Below are 21,102 nucleotides of genomic sequence, written 5' to 3'. Positions count from 1 at the left end.
AGGGTAAATACAGATTTATCGTGATTGCATTATTTTAACAATTTGATGCCAGTGCTAAACCTATGTTTTCTGCGTACATCTCTATGTACTCTTCCTCCCTAGTCTTGATTTGAGTTCATGAATGACAGCTGAAAGCTTTCAAGTGTAGTAATTATAGACTCAAGCACCTTCTTCCTCTCAATTCCTAAAGTACCTAGTTCACTGTATGTTCAGTGAATATTTGATCACTGGATGAATGACTAAATCTGATTGCCGTCACAAAGAGAGAACCTGCTTGATGCCTCTGATAAGCATGTGCGCTTGCTCCTGAGTCCAGCTGCGTGCCAAACACAGCTCAACTCAGCCCTGGCAAGGCCAAGTGTACTGTGGCCCGGGATGTACAGCGATCATATACCTGTCTCCCTGCCTTTGGACCTGACCTCTGTCCAGAGTCTGATCACCCACAAGACCCAGCTTAGCCACCCTGTCTCCTACACAACTCTTTCCCGGAGACACTAACCCACAATGACCAGCACGTTCTGACATCGTGTAGGAGCGTGTATCCACGTCACCTATTTCGCCTCTTAATCTTGTTCTATCCTGCACTGCTGTCTTTCTAAATTACCCGTGTCTATTTTGTTTTCCCTGCAAAATCTTCGGCTTCACAAAGGTTCTCAAGGTCTTCTGTGGTAGCCGCAGAGTCTAACGTAGTGCCAAGTAAATTATAATCACTTTCGTCTTAAAAGTTTACAAAATAAGTCAGACACTTTACCTCACTGTGTTCTCACCACACCCCATAGGTAAATTAGAAGAGGCCTCTTTTCATTATCTCCACCTTACAGAGAGAGGCTTAAAATTAAGCAGCCTAAGGTCACCCAGCTAGTGATGGATGGAGTTAGGATGCAAACCTGTGTCTTGTGATGCCCTGTTCTGTGCTTTCCCCACTATATCGTGCTCTAGTTTCCTAATACATACCTGTTTAATTCACCTGAAAGAGAACTTTGAGAAAAACAACAGCTGTAGATCTAGGTTATGAGTCAGAACAGTCAGGAATAAACCCAGGTCTCCTGGTTCTCCCTCAGGCGCTGCCTTTCACAGCCATCTTTTCCCTTGTGATTTTAGCTGTTAAGGTGGTCAGCACACGTGCTGGTTAATCCTGTACGTAGTTGTCTCAGAAGGTATACAAGTTATCACATAAATATCTGTTTTCCCTCTTTCTGCCCTATGTGGCTAATTGGTAACCTCATTTACTGTATTTTTCAGGCAAAAATGAAGGAGAACATTATGAAATAATCCAGTAAATTCAAGTTGTGCCTATAAAATTTATTATGATTTACATTTATAGCTCCTTATCTTTTCTTCTCATTTATTTGCTCACTAATCCCACAAGCATTAACTAAACCCCAAGTATGAGCAGAGCTGCATTAGATGCTGGAGGGGCCTGCAATAAGTAAAATAAACTATATCCCCGCCATCATCTCATGGTTGAAATGACATTCCTAGAGAAAAATTCTAAGGCACTAGAAGTGTGAGTTAGCTCAGTATAAATTATTTATGGAGGTGATGAAGGATTATAGAGTAAGGAAAAGAGTTCTTATTACCAACAGAAATAATTTGGTGAAAACTTCACACAAGAGATGTCTCGAAAGAATGATGTCATGAGATATGTCTCAAAAGAAATGTGGACTATGGTCTGGGAACATGATCTCCATCTACAGCCTCCAAACCACCCCCAAATCATCATATAGTCAAAGTAAAAACACATGTAGCCACAAGACAAGGTGTCTTGCTCCCCGCACCCAACCAGCTGCCACCCTAGGGTCCTTGCTACAGAGAAATTCTAGAGCCCCCTGTGGCCTGGTAGAGCGTTTCATGGGAGGGGTGGCATCATAAGTGTTCCAGAGCAAAATGGAGAAGTGAGTCCATACCTCCCAGATACTATGTGCGGTACATCTTCCTCCCCCCGTGGTGCTCAGGGCTTTGAGGAACAAGCCAACATGCCGCGGACACCACATTCCTCTCTGACCTGCATCCCAAGCCCTCCTCTGGGTCTCTCTCCTCTAACCGGCTTCTTTCTGAGGCCCATGCCCTCAGGCGTCTCCCCTGCTGTGCATCTCTGTGCCTCTACGCCTTGAACTAGGATTAACAGTGAACCCTCCAAGGTACTACAGGTACACAAAATGGGACCCCTGACTCTAGCAGCAGGACACACTGTGTACTAAGGATGCCACTGGGAGAAGACCTAGTAGGAGCAGGCAGATCTTGGGAGCTCCTCAGACCACACTGTGTGATTAGCTGAAAAGTCAAGCTATGTGTAATACCCTCCTGAATAGTTCAAGATATAACATAAAGAAGAGATCACACTACATGGTTATGTCAAAATTGAGAAGGTTGAATAATGACATTAAGACCAGATCACAGAGACCTTGTAGGATGGGGTGGGCTCCATCGTTGGTAATGGCTTGAGCAGTAGGGACACTGTAGTTCTTCATAATGTAATGTGATAAATGGGGTGCTTTGGGAAGCCATGGATGAGAGAGGCTGGGGGAAGAACTGACTCCCTGTAGGCCTGGGTTATGCGGGCACCTGCTACAAGCTCACTTTCCAGACACTATAACCATTTCTACACACACCTTCTAGACCAGAGTCTGAAATGAGATGTCACGTGTGATTCATTCTCCAAACTTTCAGAAGGAATCACTCCAAAATCTACCCCCTTTTAAACAAATGGAAGAAAGGATATAGTTCTTTAAAATTGAGGTTCAATCATGTGGGGCAGAGATGAAATTTTTGTTTGTTTTTTGTTTGTTTTTTGAAATTTTTTTAAATAAGCTTTGGCTCATAAGCACATTGCTAAATATGCAGTCTAGAAAAGAACACTTTTCCATTGATGGATAGTGTGATATCCGCTTATTACAGATGACAAGTTGAATGGAAGAATTTGAAAAGTTGCTCTGTGGTGAACAAAATGACGCTCTGATAATTTTTTCAAATCCCATCATATCATTTGGATTCTTTTTGGGATTTATGACATATTGTCCAGGGAAGAAGGTGGTGGGTGGACATCACTCTGCCTGGGGTGAGAGACCTGGATGGACTTTCAGGTGTCCCAGTGACAGCTCACAATCCATGTTCGACAAGTCCGAACTCATCTCTACCTTTCAGTGCAAGATCGTCATATTAAAAGCCCAACTTCTGGTAGGAGGCAGGGAGGGATAAATCAGAAGTCTGGGATTAACATATACATGCTACTATATATAAAAGAGATGATCAACAAGGACCTACTGTATAGCACAGGGAACTCTACTCAATATTCTGTAATAACCTACATGGGAAAAGACTCTGAAAAGGAATGGATATATGTACATGTATAATTAAAGCACTTTAGCTGTACACCTGAAACTAACACAACATTGTAAATCAACTATACTCCAATATAAAAGAAAAATTAAATTTAAAAAAGCACAACTTCTGATTGAACTTGGTGTACCCCCAAAAAAATAAATAAATAAATAAAATTAAAAAAAAAAAAAGCACAACTTCTGGACTATGAAACACAATGGGAAAGGAGTGAGCGTCAGAAGAGCAACAGATCGCCTTTCTAGGAAGCAAGGACAGGGAACCAAGGCCACCAGCTTGGGCAGTGCGTGCACGACTGCTTGTACTGCAGGGAGACTTTGAGCATGTCTTCCAAATATCATATATGGACTGGGGCAGAACACAAGGTTTAAAAGCTTTTTGGAGATTTAGTCATAACAGTCAAAGAATTGAAACAAGGACTTGGGGCTTAACATAATAACCTCACTCAATACTTATTTTTTCTCCCAGATAACTCCTGCCCAGGATAGGGGAGGGATAAAGGGTACGTTTCATTTCCTCTCCATCCAGTCTCCACGTTGCTTTGCTGTTTGCTGCGGGAAGTTAGCCTGAGCCCATTGGGAAATTAATAAATTTATTTAATGAAGGCAAAGGGCAGAAGTGTAAAACCTTACTTAATTTGGTTTTATTTCAAAACAAACACGTTTTTACTACACTTTTATCCATCTTGGATTCTCAACACTGGTTGTAGATTAGGATCAGCTGGGGTTTTTTTTGTTTTGATAGTAATGTCCCTGTGGGACCTGAGCATTAGTGTTGTTTAAAATACTAATGTCAAAAAATAAAAAATAAAAATAAAAAATAAAATAAAATACTAATGTCAGAACTTCTGGGAATGGAGCCCAGGCAAATGTAATTTTCAAAAGCTCCCCAGGTAATTCTAATATGCAGCTGAAGTTGAGAATAACTGCTATATAAAAAAGAAACCAGGTGTTGGTTATAAGGATTTCAGTTTTAAAATATCTGTCTGGCCTCAAAAAATAATGTCTCACTGGAGGAAATTTCGACTTTGAGATTAAAGAATGAAAAAGAAAGTATCAAGGTATAGAGAATCATTGGGGGGTGTGTGTGTGTGTGTGTGTGTGTGTGTTCTGTAGTTAGGGCATTGATAAAATTCAGTAGTTATTAACAGCCTTGGGAGGGGAGCAGAAACGTTTCTAATAATCTGATGAAGGCTCTATCCTCTCCAAAACATAGTACATATATGCAAATTTTGCACATTTTAGGACTATCACTGTCTTCCTAAAACCAATGCTAAGGACCTCTGATACAGTTGTAGACTTTTTAACTACCATAAAAGGAACAAATAAGCAGGTAAAAAAAATCAGCCATGAGAACTGAGAAACCTAAGACTGAGTCTTGATTTTGGCCCTAAATTGCTGTGTGAGTCTAAATAGATTACTTAAGCTTTCAGTTTTTCTATAAAATACAACGTTTATCTGCCTATAGGGTAATGTGGATAGTATTTTTACAATTATGTAAAAAAAATCAATTCAGAGTAAATGAATACATGTAAAAGTACTTTGAAACGTTACAATTTATTATTAGAAATATTCAGAATTAATCTAAGAGGAAACATACAATATCTTGGGTAACTGACATGCATATGTTGCTTTCACTGTCATGTATACCTGCCTTGTCAGCAGACCATCAGTTATAAGGAATTCAGCAACTCTTGAGCTAATTTAGAGCTAACCCTGTATTAGAAGGATGGCGAGTCCCAGCCCCAGTTGGCCTATATATTCAATCTCTCTCTCTGCCTGCACTATGACTAGCCTGCAGTGTTCACTTGTGGTGCTTTCTGTCAAACTGCTAGTAAATCCATTCTTATAACTTGAAAAAATTCAGCATGTGTCAAAATGCAAAGAGAAAGTAGTAGTTTCAGGGGAAATGAAACCTATGAACCAAAATTTGATCTTTTTCACAGGAGTCCTGAAGTATTTCTTTCTTTCCCCTCCATCTCCTACCTGACCTGAGGCCCTGTGGATTCCCACTGGTTCCCTATCAGAGGATCTCTCCCTAGTAAATCAACCTTCTTATTTCCCAAGGAAACACTGTCTCAGAAGTACCTTCAGTTCCAAAATATTAAAGTGTAAAAGTCTAGGATTAAGAATAAAGCTTGGGACTTCCCTGGTGGTGCAGTGGTTAAGAGTCCGCCTTCCAGTGCAGGGGACACGAGTTCGATCCCTGGTCAGGCAACTAGATTCCACATGCATGTTGCAACTAAGAGTTCGCATGCCACAACTAAGGAGCACCTGCTGCAACTAAGACCCAGTGCAACCAAAAATAAATAAAATAAATAAAAACTTAAAAAATAAAATAAAAAACAACAAGGACCTCCTGTATAGCACAGGGAACTCTACTCAATATCTTAAAAAAAGAAAAGAATAAAGCTTGCTTTTCACAGCCAGTGCTACCAGGTTAGGGCCATTTACCCTGACTGTGGTAGGATGTTAACCAAAGGTGCAAACTTTATATGCAAAGACTAGACAGGGCTACTAAAAGGAGGCACCAGACAAAGCCTTCATGTTCCTGGGTGTCAATGTTTCCTATTCATTTCATTGTCTTAGTCTTAATAAAAAGAAATAAATATGAACAAGGAGGATCCAGTACTCATACTGAATTTTGATTACTGTTTTCCACTCCTCAGAAAAAGATATTAAACAAAATGCAGAGTCACGTAGCTCAAGCTACTGTCTGTTCATAAAGGAAACTGCTTTATATGCAGAAATTTCAAGTGAGAGGAGATCTCAGGTCTCCAAAAGCAGCTATTATCTAACAAAGCCACAAGAAAATTCATGCACTGGAAATGGCTGGGACCACAATCTTGGCGATCAGCCAGCATCTTCCTCTCTCTTGGTAGGAGCTTGTTTTTGAATTGCTTATTGTATCCACAAAGTCTATCTAAATGTTCTTTGATGTAAAATCCCTCCCCCTGTTTTACAGAGTATTTCTTTAACTGTCTAGTTATTCTTTCCCTAAACCCTTGCTTACCATCTGCTATGAATGAGGTACTGGAAAGAATGGTCTATGAGAGCATATAAGGTATTTTTGTTACACATAGAGAGGAACGGGCCATTCAAAGGCCTCATCAGTTTGATTCTGCCCCTCCAAAGCAAGGTCCCCCTAGTAGATGACCTACCTGTGCCCTCTTGCCCCAGCCGCTTTAAAGTGGCTCTTCGTCCCAGGGAGCTAATGGAAGAACCTCTACTTCAGTGAAGTGGCTCCATCATCCCTTTCCCTCCCTGACCACAGAAGTTGGACCATTCTGGAGGGTGTGTGTGTGTGTGTGTGTTAGAGAGAGAGACAGAGAGGGAGGGAGAAAGAGAGAGAGAGGGTATGTCTTCTCCCCAAACAAGGGCATGTATCTGAATTCCAAATGAGTGAAATTTGGTGTTTTAGGTAATTCTATACTGTGGTTAATCGAGTATTGCCATTTATGTAAATTACCATGTCACAAACAAGTAGGGCAAAAGGCTCTCAAGGTGGTGACTTCCTTTGTATTAATCAGGAAAATTCACACCCAAGAGTTGAATAACAAAATCATACACTTTTTTTTGAACAGTTGATATTTTGTTTATGTGTATCATGACTAATCGTAATGGTTGTAATTCATCACATTAGAAAAGCAATCAACAGTTCTAGCTGTATAAAACTAAAATTGATTGAGACCCCTTGTCACCCTGGCAGAAGATAATAATTACATCATTGTTTATTAACTATAGAGCCAATAGCCAAAAGTTTTTTAAACTTCTTTTGATTTAAGATCTATTATACATTAAAGTCCAGCATACACAGGCAAAGCGAAATAGAACAAAATTAGAGAAAAATCAAGTTAATGTATTTAATTTTAATAATCCTGCAAAGAAAGCTATTTTCATGTTTACCTACCAGTTGTAGAACATCTACTCTGCACTAAGCACTGTCCTAGGCACTCTGTATATTTGATTCATTTTATCCTCACCACATCCACGGAAGCATGTTGGTTGCATCTGTTCTGTTAGTGAATACATTAACAAATATCATGTAGGTCAGTACAGGAAACACCTTTCACAGACAATAGGTTCAAACACTTAGAAAAATAAAACACTCTTCTTAGAAACCCTGTCTTAATTTTTACAATCAAAAGGTTTTGGGGACTTCCCTGGTGATCCAGTGGTACCGAATCCATCTTCCAATGCAGCGGACGTGGATTCGATCCCTGGTCGGGGAACTAAGATCCCATATGCCACAGAGCAACTAAGCCCGCTCAAGCCGCAACTACAGAGCCCACGCACTCTGGAGCCCGTGTGCCCCAACTACCGAGCTTGCGTGCCTCAACTAGAGAGAAGAACCCTCACACCACAACTAAAAAGAAGCCCATGTTCCGCAACGAAAGATCCTGCATTCCTCAACAAAGATCCTGCGTGCCTCAACTAAGACCCCACGCAGCCAAAAAAAAAAAAAAAGAGTTTTTTGAAGGATAAGCAAAACTGATGGGCATCCAGAATCTCAGAGGATGTTCCTCTTGGAGCCACATTTCTTCCATCTCTTCTTGGCCCAAAGAATGTTCCCAGAAACAGGCCAGGGACAGAGAGGAATGAAGGAAGTGACGAGTCATCAACCACACTAAGTGTCCTTAAGAACAGCTCTGATGTCATTTATCTCCACCTTCCAAGAATCCTGGGATGGCCTTGCCCAGACAAGTGACAGATACTGGCAATTCAGCCTGTGAAGAGAATGGTGAATGTCACTGAGGAAGATTTGTGTTTACAGAAATCTTAACATGACCTCAAGCTGCTGTATCCTTCTTGCAAGGATGTACGGTGTGAGGTGACATGAGGTTAGGACAGTCGGATCCATGGTTGGATGGAGATGAACTCTGTTCTGAGTATGCACAAGTTAGATTACAGGTCCTCAAAGGAAGTTTTTCCACGATTAGCAGGAGTCAAGCAAGCAGTTGCTCCCGACTCTGGAAGGAAACTGTGTTCTTCGCTGGATGGTGACCACTTTTTAGACTCTAAGGGGTGGTCAGAAGCAGGGACCGGGACAGTTCTGAAGGAGCTGAAAACGTGGGCAGGAGACAGAAAGAAACTTTTTGCTGACTTTCTCCATGGTGCCCCTGTGGTATCTACCCTTCATGAAGGAAGCAACCTTAAACTAAGTTATATAGAGTATTTGAGTCATGTTTTTCATGTTTCCTCTCCTTTCTCCATCATCTTGACTCTTCCTTGATGACAAACAGATGAGCTCCTGGCCTGAGCAGTCCCAGGCCAGTAGAGGAAGACGCTCGCACGTCCCCCAGACTGCACAATGGTGGTGCTGGCCCGCTGGTCCTAGCATCACGGGGGAGAAATCAGCATGATTAGAGGCCAGCTGTCGCCTTCATTCCCTCTGCTTGCTCCCCTGCCTGAGCCTAACAGCTTTACAGGCTCCCCAAACTTGAGTGACAAAGCAACCGACCAGGGACTCCTGTTCCCATATATTTGTTTCATTATGTACCCAAATCTTGTCTTTATCAATAAGAAAAGCCTGTGGCTGCTTATTCGTTTGTAATCCACCCTTCTGAATGGTCTACTTATAAAAAGATTGTAAACATATATAATGATGTATATGGGACATTGGAAATGTGAACACCAACCCTATATTTAATTTAATGATGTTAAGGAAACATTCAATTTCTTATTTAGGAATGGGAATGGTATTGTGATAATATTAGGATACTTGAATGCATAGCTTTTATGTACACCCATACTAAAGTATTTACAGATTGAATGATATGATGGCTGGGATTTGTTTCAAAATGACATGGGAGCATTGCAGCAAGTGGGGATATGGGTGAAACAAGACTGGCCTTGCGTTGGTCATTGTTGAAGCTGGGTGATAGGTTCATTGTGCTGGATTTTGTTTTGTGTTGTGTTGTTTGTATATGTTACGATTTTTCCATAATAAAAAGTTTCTTTAAAAAAGAATCAAAATTGGTTAAAGTTACTTTAAATTCACATGAAAAAACATATTTTTCAAAAATACTTTAAAATGTGTGCAATTTTATGATTTAATGTTAAGTGGAATAAGAAGCTTTAAAACGGCCCATAAAATATTGCATGCACATATATATTTACATATGCGTGTAAATGGAAAAATAAAACTACACAAAAAGTAAATTATGGTTGCCCCTGACTGGCAAGAATACATGTTATTATTCTTTACTTGCTGTTACTTTTTTGCATTTCCCAAATTTTCTGTAACAAAAATAGATTGTTTTTAATTTTATGAAGTTATTTGTATAAACCATGCTCATGATATGTACGGTGAAAAAAAGAGTTATAGAATTGTACATGAAATAGAATCTAAATTTGTTTTTAAATGTGTGTGCCTGGTGTGTGTGTGTGTATCTAAAATAAAAGTCATCAAATTGTTAATGATGATTATCTCTGGGTGATGGCATCATTGGTCATTTTTATTTTTTCTTTTGTTTCCGTATGTTTCTTCTTATTCAGTTAATAAGTATAACATTATAATCAGAAAAATATAGCGTGAAAAAATTAAAATTAGATTTATTGTATTTCTTTATAAGTAAAGGATTGTCTATATAGGGCAATGTAAATACAAGGAAATATGTACTATATATTTATAAAACAGATAAGTAAGTCTAAGAGAATTTTAATTCTCTTTGAAAGTATATGTTAAGCTTTTAAACAATGCTAATATAAAATCCTTTGAACAGCCACCGTTATGTGGTGGTGCTCCTGCCTTCTTATACTACTTAATAATCATGTTTCATTTTCTGTTCAATTCCAGGTATATCCATGCCAATACCAGTCTTTGGGCTTCAGGATGATTCCAAGGTCTTTAAGGAAGGGAGCTGCTTACTCGCTGATGATAACTTTGTCCTGATTGGCTCTTTCGTGTCCTTTTTCATTCCCTTAACCATCATGGTGATCACCTACTTTCTAACCATCAAGTCACTCCAGAAAGAAGCTACTCTGTGTGTGAGTGATCTTGGAACACGGGCCAAATTAGCTTCTTTCAGTTTCCTGCCTCAGAGTTCCCTGTCTTCAGAAAAGCTCTTCCAGCGTTCCATCCACAGGGAGCCAGGCTCCTATGGCAGGAGGACTATGCAGTCCATCAGCAACGAGCAGAAGGCTTGCAAGGTGCTGGGCATCGTCTTCTTTCTCTTCGTGGTGATGTGGTGCCCCTTCTTCATCACCAACATAATGGCCGTCATCTGCAAAGAGTCCTGCAACGAGGATGTGATCGGAGCCCTGCTCAATGTGTTCGTTTGGATCGGTTACCTCTCCTCAGCAGTCAACCCGCTAGTGTATACACTGTTCAATAAGACCTATAGGTCTGCTTTTTACAGGTATATTCAGTGTCAGTATAAGGAAAATAAAAAACCATTGCAGTTAATTTTAGTGAACACTATCCCAGCCTTGGCCTACAAGTCTAGTCAACTCCAAAGTGGACAAAAAAAGAATTCAAAGAAAGATGACAAGACGACAGATAACGACTGCACTATGGTTGCTCTAGGAAAACAACGTAAAGAAGATGCTCCTACAGACAATGTCAACACAGTGAATGAAAAGGTTAGCTGTGTGTGATGGACTGGTTGCCATGGCAACCATGGAGGGCACACTGAGCAATTTTCCCCCTATCTGGGAGGGGGAAAAAAAAGAAATAAGAAAAGAGAAGAGAAAATAGGGAGATTGGAGAAAATTAGGCCAGTCTGGTGGAACCAACAATATCTGTATGCCTCATTTTATTCTGTCAGTGAAAAGCAGGGTTCGATGCCACAAAACGTGCACTTCAAAACTATTCTGACAGCATTTCAAGCTGTGAGCTTTATGATGTTATTTTTAACATTGTAAATTATGTCTTTAAAGTAATTAGCTTTTATTGTGTAATTACAATGAGGCCATAAATAAATCTAAATTATCTTCTATTTTCAAGTGGACACCTTGCTACTCTGTTGTGAATTGAGAGCATGACTTGGTTCCCTATTGCTGTAAATAAAAATGGCTCTAAATAGTGAAACATTGGTTGAATATAATGGCCTCTCACATAAAGAAAAATTCTCTTTAAAACTTACCATGATACATATTTTGAATGACAACAAAAAAAAAGACACTAAGGACAGTGTTATAAAATATGTATTGCTAAGATACTTAAAAGAAATACTTGACAACTTTTTCATTCCTGCTTTTTCATAGATGCCATTCTGAAACATTCACAAAGTTGCTGGCATTTGCTGCATTTCCAATTAATTCTTCTCAGAAGTGAACAAGATTTTAAGTGTTATTTAGTAACTATTGCTGCTTTCTCTTCTACTACTTGTGCTTTATTCTGAATTTCCAATGTGGTCGTGTTTAGTGTTTGCTCTACTAGGTAAACTATCAAAAGGATAATCAAACAGTACCAGATACATTTCTAGAAACTGCTTCTCCTGAACAGCACCATGGAAGTGTTTGGTAACTTGCTCTTTAATGACTGCATTGTGCATGTGCTCCTCTGAGCAGTAAGCAGTATTGATGTAACTGTGTCAGGATTGAGAAATAAACTCAGGTTTTTGGCTACTGACAGCAGTAGAGTCTTAGGATATCTCTATAAAACGCAGGTGGCCTTCCCGTTGGCACCCATCAAGTAAATCGATGCTTTCAGATCAATCTATATTATTTACTTAAACTGTTCAGCTTTGGATTCACAATCATTGATTGAGTGTACACTATCTGTGAAGAACTTTCCTAGGTACTAAGGATATAAAAAAAATAATACAAACAAGATCTTTGCCTTTAAAGAAAATGATCTAATTGGAATGACCCGTGTCAAAAATAGTCATGAACAAACATTTAGAGAATCAGTTCAATTTATTTCCTTCTCACCTGGCTCAGAAACAGGTTTATTTCAACTCTGAGGGTAGTTTTCTCAGTGTTTCCTGACTGATTGCCAACGAAAACCCACCAAACTGATTGCCAATGAAAACCAACCAAACAAAGGAGGGGGGCAATACCACTTGAGGTCAAAATCTGCAATCAACTTAGGAATATGAGCTCCAACCTGGACCCCAACTATGGCTATCAAAGTTTTGAGCAAAATTATGTTCCCTTTCCTAAAAACAAACTCATTTATTACTCACTGATGCTGGACTCCCCACCCCCCAAAAAGCAGTAATATAATAAAAAGTTTGATAAAGAGATAGATTAACAGTAGTTAATTCACCTTGATATTATATTACTCTAGGTTAAATTGCACATTCTTATTGGAATAGATGTTAGATATGTGATTACAACACTGAAGCATTTCTACTGAATGAGAAATAGATTTTGCTCTATGCCATTTGAAAAAACTATATATTTGAAAACTAAAGAATATGGGAGACACCAATGTATATTTTGGAAATGCATTAGGGCTGTCCTAATTATGTCCTTTTAGGTACATTGAAAGGTGTTTTTTTTCAAAGCTAGAATTTATAGTAAGCTGCTAGTATCTAGGTTGCATTTGAACTGAATTATTTCAATGATTATACCATACTAACGGATACAAATGTTAAAAAGTCTCTGCTCTAATGTATGTTGCCTTAGTTAACTCTGCACATCTCATTATATATTAGGGAAAAGGCTACAGATTCTACACCCATATACTCAATCTTGATCAGAATGAACATAAATACTGCCTGATGTCTTTTGACTACATATATAATTACAAACGTGTATGTTTTTTCTCTCCATAATTATCTACTCAAGTGTATATAAACAAACATGTATCTGTATACTTGTACAGACATGTTCCCATGCACTTTATTCAGTATTTATATATTTATATGGAGGAAAAGCAAGTCATTAATGAAAACACTCAATATATACACATGTGTGCATGTTTGTTTCATGTCAATTTAAATGTGAATTTCATGTTCTAATGTTTCTATGACCTTCTATTGCTGTCAAAGCAGATTAAAATGTAACAGAAGTGTCAGCTCTTTAAATAAACTGGAAATTGACCTAATTTTGTGGGAAGATTTTAACACAATTCTATGAGGGTGGTGAAAACAATGCCCGTTTTAGTAGTTGATTGATCCTAAATAAAATGGTACATTTGGGCCCTTTGTCTGGGGACTTTCTGATTCCTAAGCCTATGTTTTTGGGTTTTTTTTTTTTGCCTTTTCTTTTTTTCTTTTCGGCTGCACCACGAGACTCAAAGGACCTTACTTCCGCAACCAGAGATTGAACCTGCACCCTCAGCATTGAAAGCGCGGAGTCCTAATCACTGAAACACCCGGGGATTCCTACTAAGGCTTTTTAACACAGCCCTCACTCCAGTGAGCCAGTCCTTGACTTATTTATGGATCTGTGATTAAAGGACTCACTCCTGGCCAATATGGTTAAAACAGAGTGACCAACCTTAATTCCACTTTAAGTTGAATAGTATGTTCTTCTAAGTTTGAAGAAAAGAATTAAGTGCCATAATTAGGAAAAACTCTCAGTTTAAAGCATACTTAATCTACTTGGGCACAGCACCATCTCATGGTCATTTTTTAAAATGCTACCATAGCCAAACTGAACTAAGTTACTGTACTGCTTTTGCAAAGGGTGCTTAGTCCATCTGTGTATCAATGAAACATATTTATAAAGTGTTAAATTATTCTGCGCCATATGTAACAAATCCAGTGAAGATTTTTATGTCATGATTTTAATCAAGGCCATTCTAAGAAATTTCGAGAAAGAATGAATACTTGTAAATATACTCAAAAATAAATGCAATTTTGTGAGTCTATAGCTGTGTCTGCTAAAGAGAATTGCCTGAAACCTCCCAGGCCATCAGGCTGGGAACTCCAGGTACCACCCAAGTATTTTGAGAGTACAAAGCCTGTGCTTCTGGAGCTTGGTCACAGAGCTAGGACCCATTGGGTTGAGTTAGCTTTATGGTTATGGTCCAGTTTCTAGTTATCTGTAGCAGACAAATGCACCATGTTTGATCTCTGTGTCTGGTTCCACCTGTGGGTACACGTGTACAGGCATACCTGAAGACAATCACAGGTACATTTACACACACACACAGTTTCACAGGAGCTAGTTTCAGGAATTAAAGTAAACCAAGGAGATGCTATTTCTTTGAATAAACAGGAAAGTTGCTCCGATTCATCGTTTCACCCCTAGATGTAGGGAAAGGGAAACAGGGACAGTAGGTATTTTTTCCAGGTGTTAATAGCTCTGTGTATTGAGTACCTATCACATGCCAGGCATTAAGCTGGTTGCTTGGCTTGCTTTACCTCACAAGCCTACAAGGTAGGTATTATTATTCCCTCCTCATCATAGATGGAGAAACTGAGATTCAAAGCAATTAGTAACATGCCTGAGGTCACAGAGCTGGCAAGAAAAGTGGCAAGTGCAAGCCTGGGTCATCTGAGTCTGAAGCATAAACTCTTTCCCCTGTTCACTTCGGTCCAGGAGAAAGAGCACCGGGCTCGGAACCAAAAGATGCAAGTCCCCACCTTAGCTTCCCTATACACTGGTTATATGAACTTGGACAAGTTATTGAATAACCCTGTGCCTCAACTTCATTGTCTCTAAAACGGAACTACTAGTACCTGTCCTGGCTACTTAACATTGTTGCTTAAATGAGATCATGGCTAAAATGGCTGTACTTGGTAACCTATAAAACACTATATAAATGCTATACATGTGTTGTTATTAAAAAGGAAAAAAAGCCCCTGTACATATTCTAGAGCAAATTCTGGACAAAATTGTGGGATAAATATTATTTATTCAACAGCTTTTACTATCCTTTCTCTGAATGCTTCTCATTTTTTACAACTCTTTGCTTCTGTTTCGTTCTCACCATACTATAGAGTTCCCTTCATTGGCTCTCATCAAAACCTGTTCCCTTTATGTGCCATTCCCTCAGGTTTCTGCTCTTTGCTAGAGCACTGATAAGTAATTCACGCTGGTAACCCTTCTCTCTCACTGAGATCCCTTTAGCTGTCCACCATGAAGATAAACCAAAAGGCAGAAACCAAAGGCAAAAATTTTAGGCACCAGAGACACAAGTGAGAAAGAAATTTGGGGCCAAGAAACACCCTCCCGGTACTGCTCAAATAACCCACAGAAAAACAGGTGCCTTCAGACACTTCATAATTTATATAAAATTTTATAACAACATTTAATTTTAATCCACAATAATAATGATTTTCAAAGAAACATCTGTGACTTGAAAGATTTCATTCTCAACTGAGCACAATAATAATATTACTAACCTTTCTTTCTCTCAATGGATATTTGCACCAGTAAATATGCAATAAGACAAAACCTCTTTGTTAACTTTTGATCATTTTTTTGCAGGCAGTTTGCAAAAACAAATAGCTTCCTTATTTTCCCTTAATAGTACTCATATCCATCTCAGTACTCATATCCTTTTTGATATTTAACACCAGTATGTCCACCTGAGCCATCGCATTATGGGAAGTTTTCACATCCAGTTGGAGCCTCAGGATTTGATGTGATTACTTTGGAGGAGAAGACTGAGGCAGGAAACCTAGATCTGCTGCTGCTGTCTGACCCTGGACAAGTCAAAGCCTCTTTTCCCCCAAGTATATAAAGAAGGACTTAGAGGAGATGATCTTGGCAGGGTCTAAGTCCATGCTTCTTTGAGTGCTAGGGAGTGTGGTAAAGATGGCTTTGATGGTCCAAGGCACAGCTTCATGTGCAAGGAATATTCTGGAACCAACAATTCTGACATTTTCTTAAATTCTTTAGATGAATTTCAAACAAACAACAGCTTTAACTTTTATATGGGAATCCTATGAGAAAAATCAAGTTAATGATTTAAGGAGTTTCTAAGATATGAGACCAAGAGTCAGATATCAACAGGAAGGATTCCTGCTATAGTATTTTTCTTAAAGTCGGTCTTTTGTAGTTTCTAGCTGCTCCAAGATATCAGGCTGCTCTTTTTAACAGCCCCCAGGCTTCTTGAAGAACAAGTGCTCCCACTATTTGAGTCTCTGAAGGGTTAAAATTTAAAAGCTCAAACAGATTTAGAATGCACAGTGCAGAGAAAGATCTCTTTTTTAAAAGCTAGATTTTTGTTGAAAGTGAGCCAAGGTCATTTAAGTTTTTATTTATAATTAAGATTATGAGTTCTTAAAAGGGTGTTTATTCTCACTTCTAGAGAACAGTACAATTTGTACTTCCTATCCTACTTTTATTTCAGATGTTGAAAGGCAATAATATGCTATTATTCAGGTGATCTTGTCTTAGTTGGGGTGACCCCAAGTACAGAGCTGAGACAAGAACTTGGGTGCAGGTTGTTTATGTGGGAAGTGATCCCAGGAAGCAGATAGAAAGAAGTAAGGAAGATGTGAAAGTCTAATGAAGGATGTGGTATCAAGGATACTGCAGACAATCAGGACCCAATTCCACCAGCAGTAGGAGATGACTTGGAACTCTGCACCACAGGTACCACTAAAATCAAAGGTGAGCCAAAGGCACCTGGTCAAGATCTTGCACAAATGTTTTATCCAGTTGGTAAATAATCATGGTGTCAAATCATTACGCTTCCTCAGTAGAAAGTGGTATTATTATGGTTAGTAACAATTTTTAAATAAACATACATTCCTATTACACAATCACATCTAAACTTATTCCTGAGACCCTCTGACCAGCATACATGTTTCATACAGAATCAAATTCAGGAGCATGCCTCAGGTAATTCTTTTCAGCTCTGCTAAGATGGTTGTGGTCAGCCATTATCATTCGTGCAGGAGCCGTAGAAGACCTAAAAAAAGCACTCTATAGTTTGAATATGTAAATGATAAATTCTTTGTATGAGTTCTATTTATTTAGCCTGAGTGATCGATCTAAACTATTGAAATGGAATGAACAAAAAGAAACATAGTCAATATATTTAAGAGCTAGAGGAGCTTAGACACCATCTAGTCCAGGTTCTTCATTAGCGGAAGTGGGGATGAAGAGCAAGAAAATTTACATAAATTATCTAAGGTCACCTTGCCCAGCGGCATCCAAGTCAGCTATGGCATCCAGGCCTCCCTCGTGGTACCCAACTTCTACCCCTCTCCTTTCATATGAAAAATGGACCTAAGAAGGGCCCATTTGTTTACGGAACATATGGCTTATTTGGTCATATTACCAAACATACGTTTAAATCATGTTTGGAGAACAGTGTTGCAAAGTCACTTATTCTCTCAACAGGCTTATTAGTGGGGGTCTACTATGTGCATGTTATACCTAAGACATCGTTAAGTGTGGGAAGCTGGGATGGGATTTTTTTTAATAATAGAAATAAGATGTTTCATGAGGAATTATCCTGTCTTCTTTGTAAAACTCATGTTGATTTTGTTGAACTTACTAGCTTTGTCAAAAATTAGCCTAATTGATGTGTGCATAACTTGACACACCTACCCAACGATGCCTCTTAAGAGATGCATCTGATAGAGATCCCCTGAAGCAATGCCACCACCATTGGCAAAAGTGTTAAGAATATAGCATTTGGAAATTAGTTTTAAAGGGAAAAAAAATTAAAAATTAGATAAAATGTTCACTATCACTACCTCCAGGCTCCACTACTAAAGTTCTGCATTTTAAGACCCAGGGTTCACAATGGGGTATATAGAAAAAGAATATCCAAAAAATGGAAATTAAGTCAACATAGAAAAGCAAACCAAGAAGAATATTTTTTTAGAAGGAGAAAAAAAGAAATTAAAAAACTATGATAAAAAACAAAACTAATTTGCTCAGCAGGCACACATTTAATAATATGCCTCTCTGACCTCTACAAAGGGGATATAACTACAAGTATTTAATTTCTAAAAATGATATGGTGGCTTTTTTCCGAATTGACAAGAAAATAGGAAGTAGTTATTCATGAGTGATTTTGAACATGACAAAATTAGGAAAACGAAACATTTTCAAGACTGAAGAGAAAGAAGAGTGATTTGCATGAAAATGTCATGTTATAGTCAGCCTTCAAATACAGTCACCAGAGAACTCGACTATGATTAATAGTCAAGTTGTCACAGTAGAAAGTGGAAGCTATGACTCACATTTGTTCCTCTACTCACTCACCAGATGGATCAGACCAAGCCCAAACACCCATTAGGACCACAGGAAAGGAGTAAAATCTTGTCAACCTTAGAATTCTAATCACAATCATGAGGCAAATATCAAGTTATCTCAATTCATATTAAGCATAATAAATAAAATATTGAAGCTACATGTGCCTTTAATGTTCTTTAAGAAATTTGTTTTAAGGACTTTGAAAGACAAATTATTTTCCCCTTAGAGAAGGATATTTTTTATTTAAATTTAGTAACAGCTTATGTTGCTCACAGCTTTGAGCAGTCCTACGTGGTTCTGAGAATTCAGATTAAGTACAACTACCCACTTATAGGTAGGATAATGCAGATATAAAGCATAAATTAGGAATGTTTTGACTTTTTTTTTTTGGAAACAATGAAATTAAACCCAGAACCATCAGCCTACCTTCCTTACTATAGGAAAGAAAAGCAGAAGGAATGTAAAAAGAAGATACAGATGTAAGTATTTATATACATTCCAACAACCACATGTAATCACAGCCTCATCGTAACCAATGAGGAAACTGATTCTCAGAGGGAAACTTGCTCAATTTCACCAAACTAAGGGATAGAATCAGTATTCAAGAGCAGATCTGTATGACTGTGAAGTTTTTACTGTTTCCTATTTCTTCGATGCCAAAGATCAGAAAACTTTTTCAGTAAAGAGCCAAACAGTATATATTTTAGGTTTTGTGAGCCATCCGATCTGTCACAACCATTCAACTCTGCTGTTGTAGTGTGAAAGCAGCCACAGATAATAAGCAAATGAGAGGATGCAACTGTCTTCCAATACGACTGTATTTACAAAAACAGGCTGTGGTCCAGACAAATCCCATGGGTCGACTCAGCCAATCTCTGAACTACACCATCCAACAAGAACAATAATAATTACAACTAATACGACACTATAACACATACGACTACTACCTTCACAACTAGGTATCTGAGCCTTTATCAAATGTCAAGTATTGTGTTAGGTCCTTTAATGCATCAATTTATTTAATTCTCACAATATCAATACTACACGCTTAATACTATTATCATCTCCATTTTATATATAAGGAAAGTAGAGATTGTGACATGCCCAAGCTCACACATAGTGTTAGAGTTGAGTTTTAAATCAATATTCATAGTCTCAGTTATTTGCTCTATTTCTTCCCTAATTCAGACATGCAGGAGCAGGAATTCCCTGGTGGTCCAGTTGTTAGGACTCTGTGCTTCCACTGCAAGGCGCACGGGTTCAATCCCTGGTCAGGGAAATAAGATCCCAAGTGCCGCAGGGTGCAGCAAAAAAAAAATTAAATTAAATTGAATTAAAATGTATAAAAAAGAAATGCAGGAGCACACCACTACCAGGCCAGCACTGTCTGAGTCTGCCTGGCCTAAGTTAAACTGAAGAATGAAGCTCAACAGAACTCTAACCTTGTGAAGGAACAGTTTCTCCCAAAGTCCCTAACTTACAATACAGGTTAAATTAGACTTTGCTGAACAAACATAATTGCAATCCATAAGTATAGTTCACCATCAACATGATTAATTCTCTATAAAGGATCGTTCCTGATCTTACAAGATACAATCACGATAGATCGATTGCTGTCTTTTCTCTTGGTTCACCTTCATGCCTGGAGAATATAATTAGCATTAAATTCCTCTTAAATGAAGGGAGAAATGAATAAACTCTATGTCTTTCATCCAGCAGAATTATGCTCAAAGGTAAACTTCTGATATATCCCTTCTATTTCTTGCACTAACAAATAAAACAATAAATTTGGACTGAGGGTAAAAAACACTATTTAAAATAAGTGTTAGACCTATTGATTTGCTGAAAAATCTCTATCAATTTCCTCCATCAATAAACGGAGTTTCTTGTCAGGATACACATAGGAAGGAGCAAGCAGGAATCACTGATGTCAAAGAGGCCTCACAGAATCTCAGAAAGAAAAACACAGTCAGCTCTGTACCAAACCTAAGGCTGCCTGAGGTTACACAGGCCCAAATTCCCCCACTTCTCCATGGGATTCAGCTACTCTCTCCCAACCCGTTCCTCTCTGTGCCCCTCTCTCCTCCTGCTCCTTCCCATTGGCTTCCTTCATTTTCTTCTTTTCACATCCTCGCTCACGGTCCACCATGACCTTGTTCATCATCTACACCTGCCACTCATTCCTTGATCTTTTCTATACGCCCCATTCAGATTTCTGAGAGAGTGATAGGTTGTTTCAGTTTCTCCCTGTTTGAGCAGAGATTTTGTCTGAGCCCCTCTTACAGTCTTCTCACCAGATTATGGCCACTTGCCCATCCATCCAGCTGTGATGGGCAATGCAGAAATTTCCCCCCGCTGGATCCCTGGACAGAAAGTTTTCACACAAGGGGCTGAGAAGGGTCAGCACCGTATCTAGTCCCCCCCCCCCCCCCCCCCGAAAAAAAAAAGAATCTATGACTGGTAAGGGTTGCTGTTTCTTTCACATAGCACTCCCATTCCTTAATTTACATTTTTTTCCTTCCAGTACAACTATTTCCAATTTCCTGTTACCTAATCTATAAAACAGAAACTTCACACTTTAAAGAATGTCACCGAAAAGTAAGACAGCTAGTTTTCTCTTATGGTGCAGTCTGCAAAAGAGTCACTGCTTAAAAATACATAAGCTTAAATATCAAATCCAGGAAATACAATGGACAGGAAATAA

General features: G+C 38.7%; 1 protein-coding gene across 1 annotated transcript in view; it reads left to right on the top strand.

Moving 5' to 3' along the window:
* Positions 1 to 11,285, top strand: part of HTR2A (5-hydroxytryptamine receptor 2A) — a 58,196-nt gene extending 46,911 nt beyond the window's left edge. Inside the window, exon 4 of the mRNA XM_057708000.1 lies at positions 10,138 to 11,285. Within this exon, the coding sequence (XP_057563983.1) occupies positions 10,138 to 10,937 (800 nt within the window). The 3' untranslated portion in view covers positions 10,938 to 11,285. The remainder of the gene's footprint in view (positions 1 to 10,137) is intronic.
* Positions 11,286 to 21,102: the final 9,817 nt, after the last annotated feature.

This window comes from Hippopotamus amphibius, chromosome 14 (genome assembly GCF_030028045.1).
Source record: "Hippopotamus amphibius kiboko isolate mHipAmp2 chromosome 14, mHipAmp2.hap2, whole genome shotgun sequence".
NCBI lineage: Eukaryota > Metazoa > Chordata > Mammalia > Artiodactyla > Hippopotamidae > Hippopotamus > Hippopotamus amphibius.
Note: the sequence above shows the minus strand (reverse complement) of the source record. Positions and strands in the feature narration are given on the sequence as shown.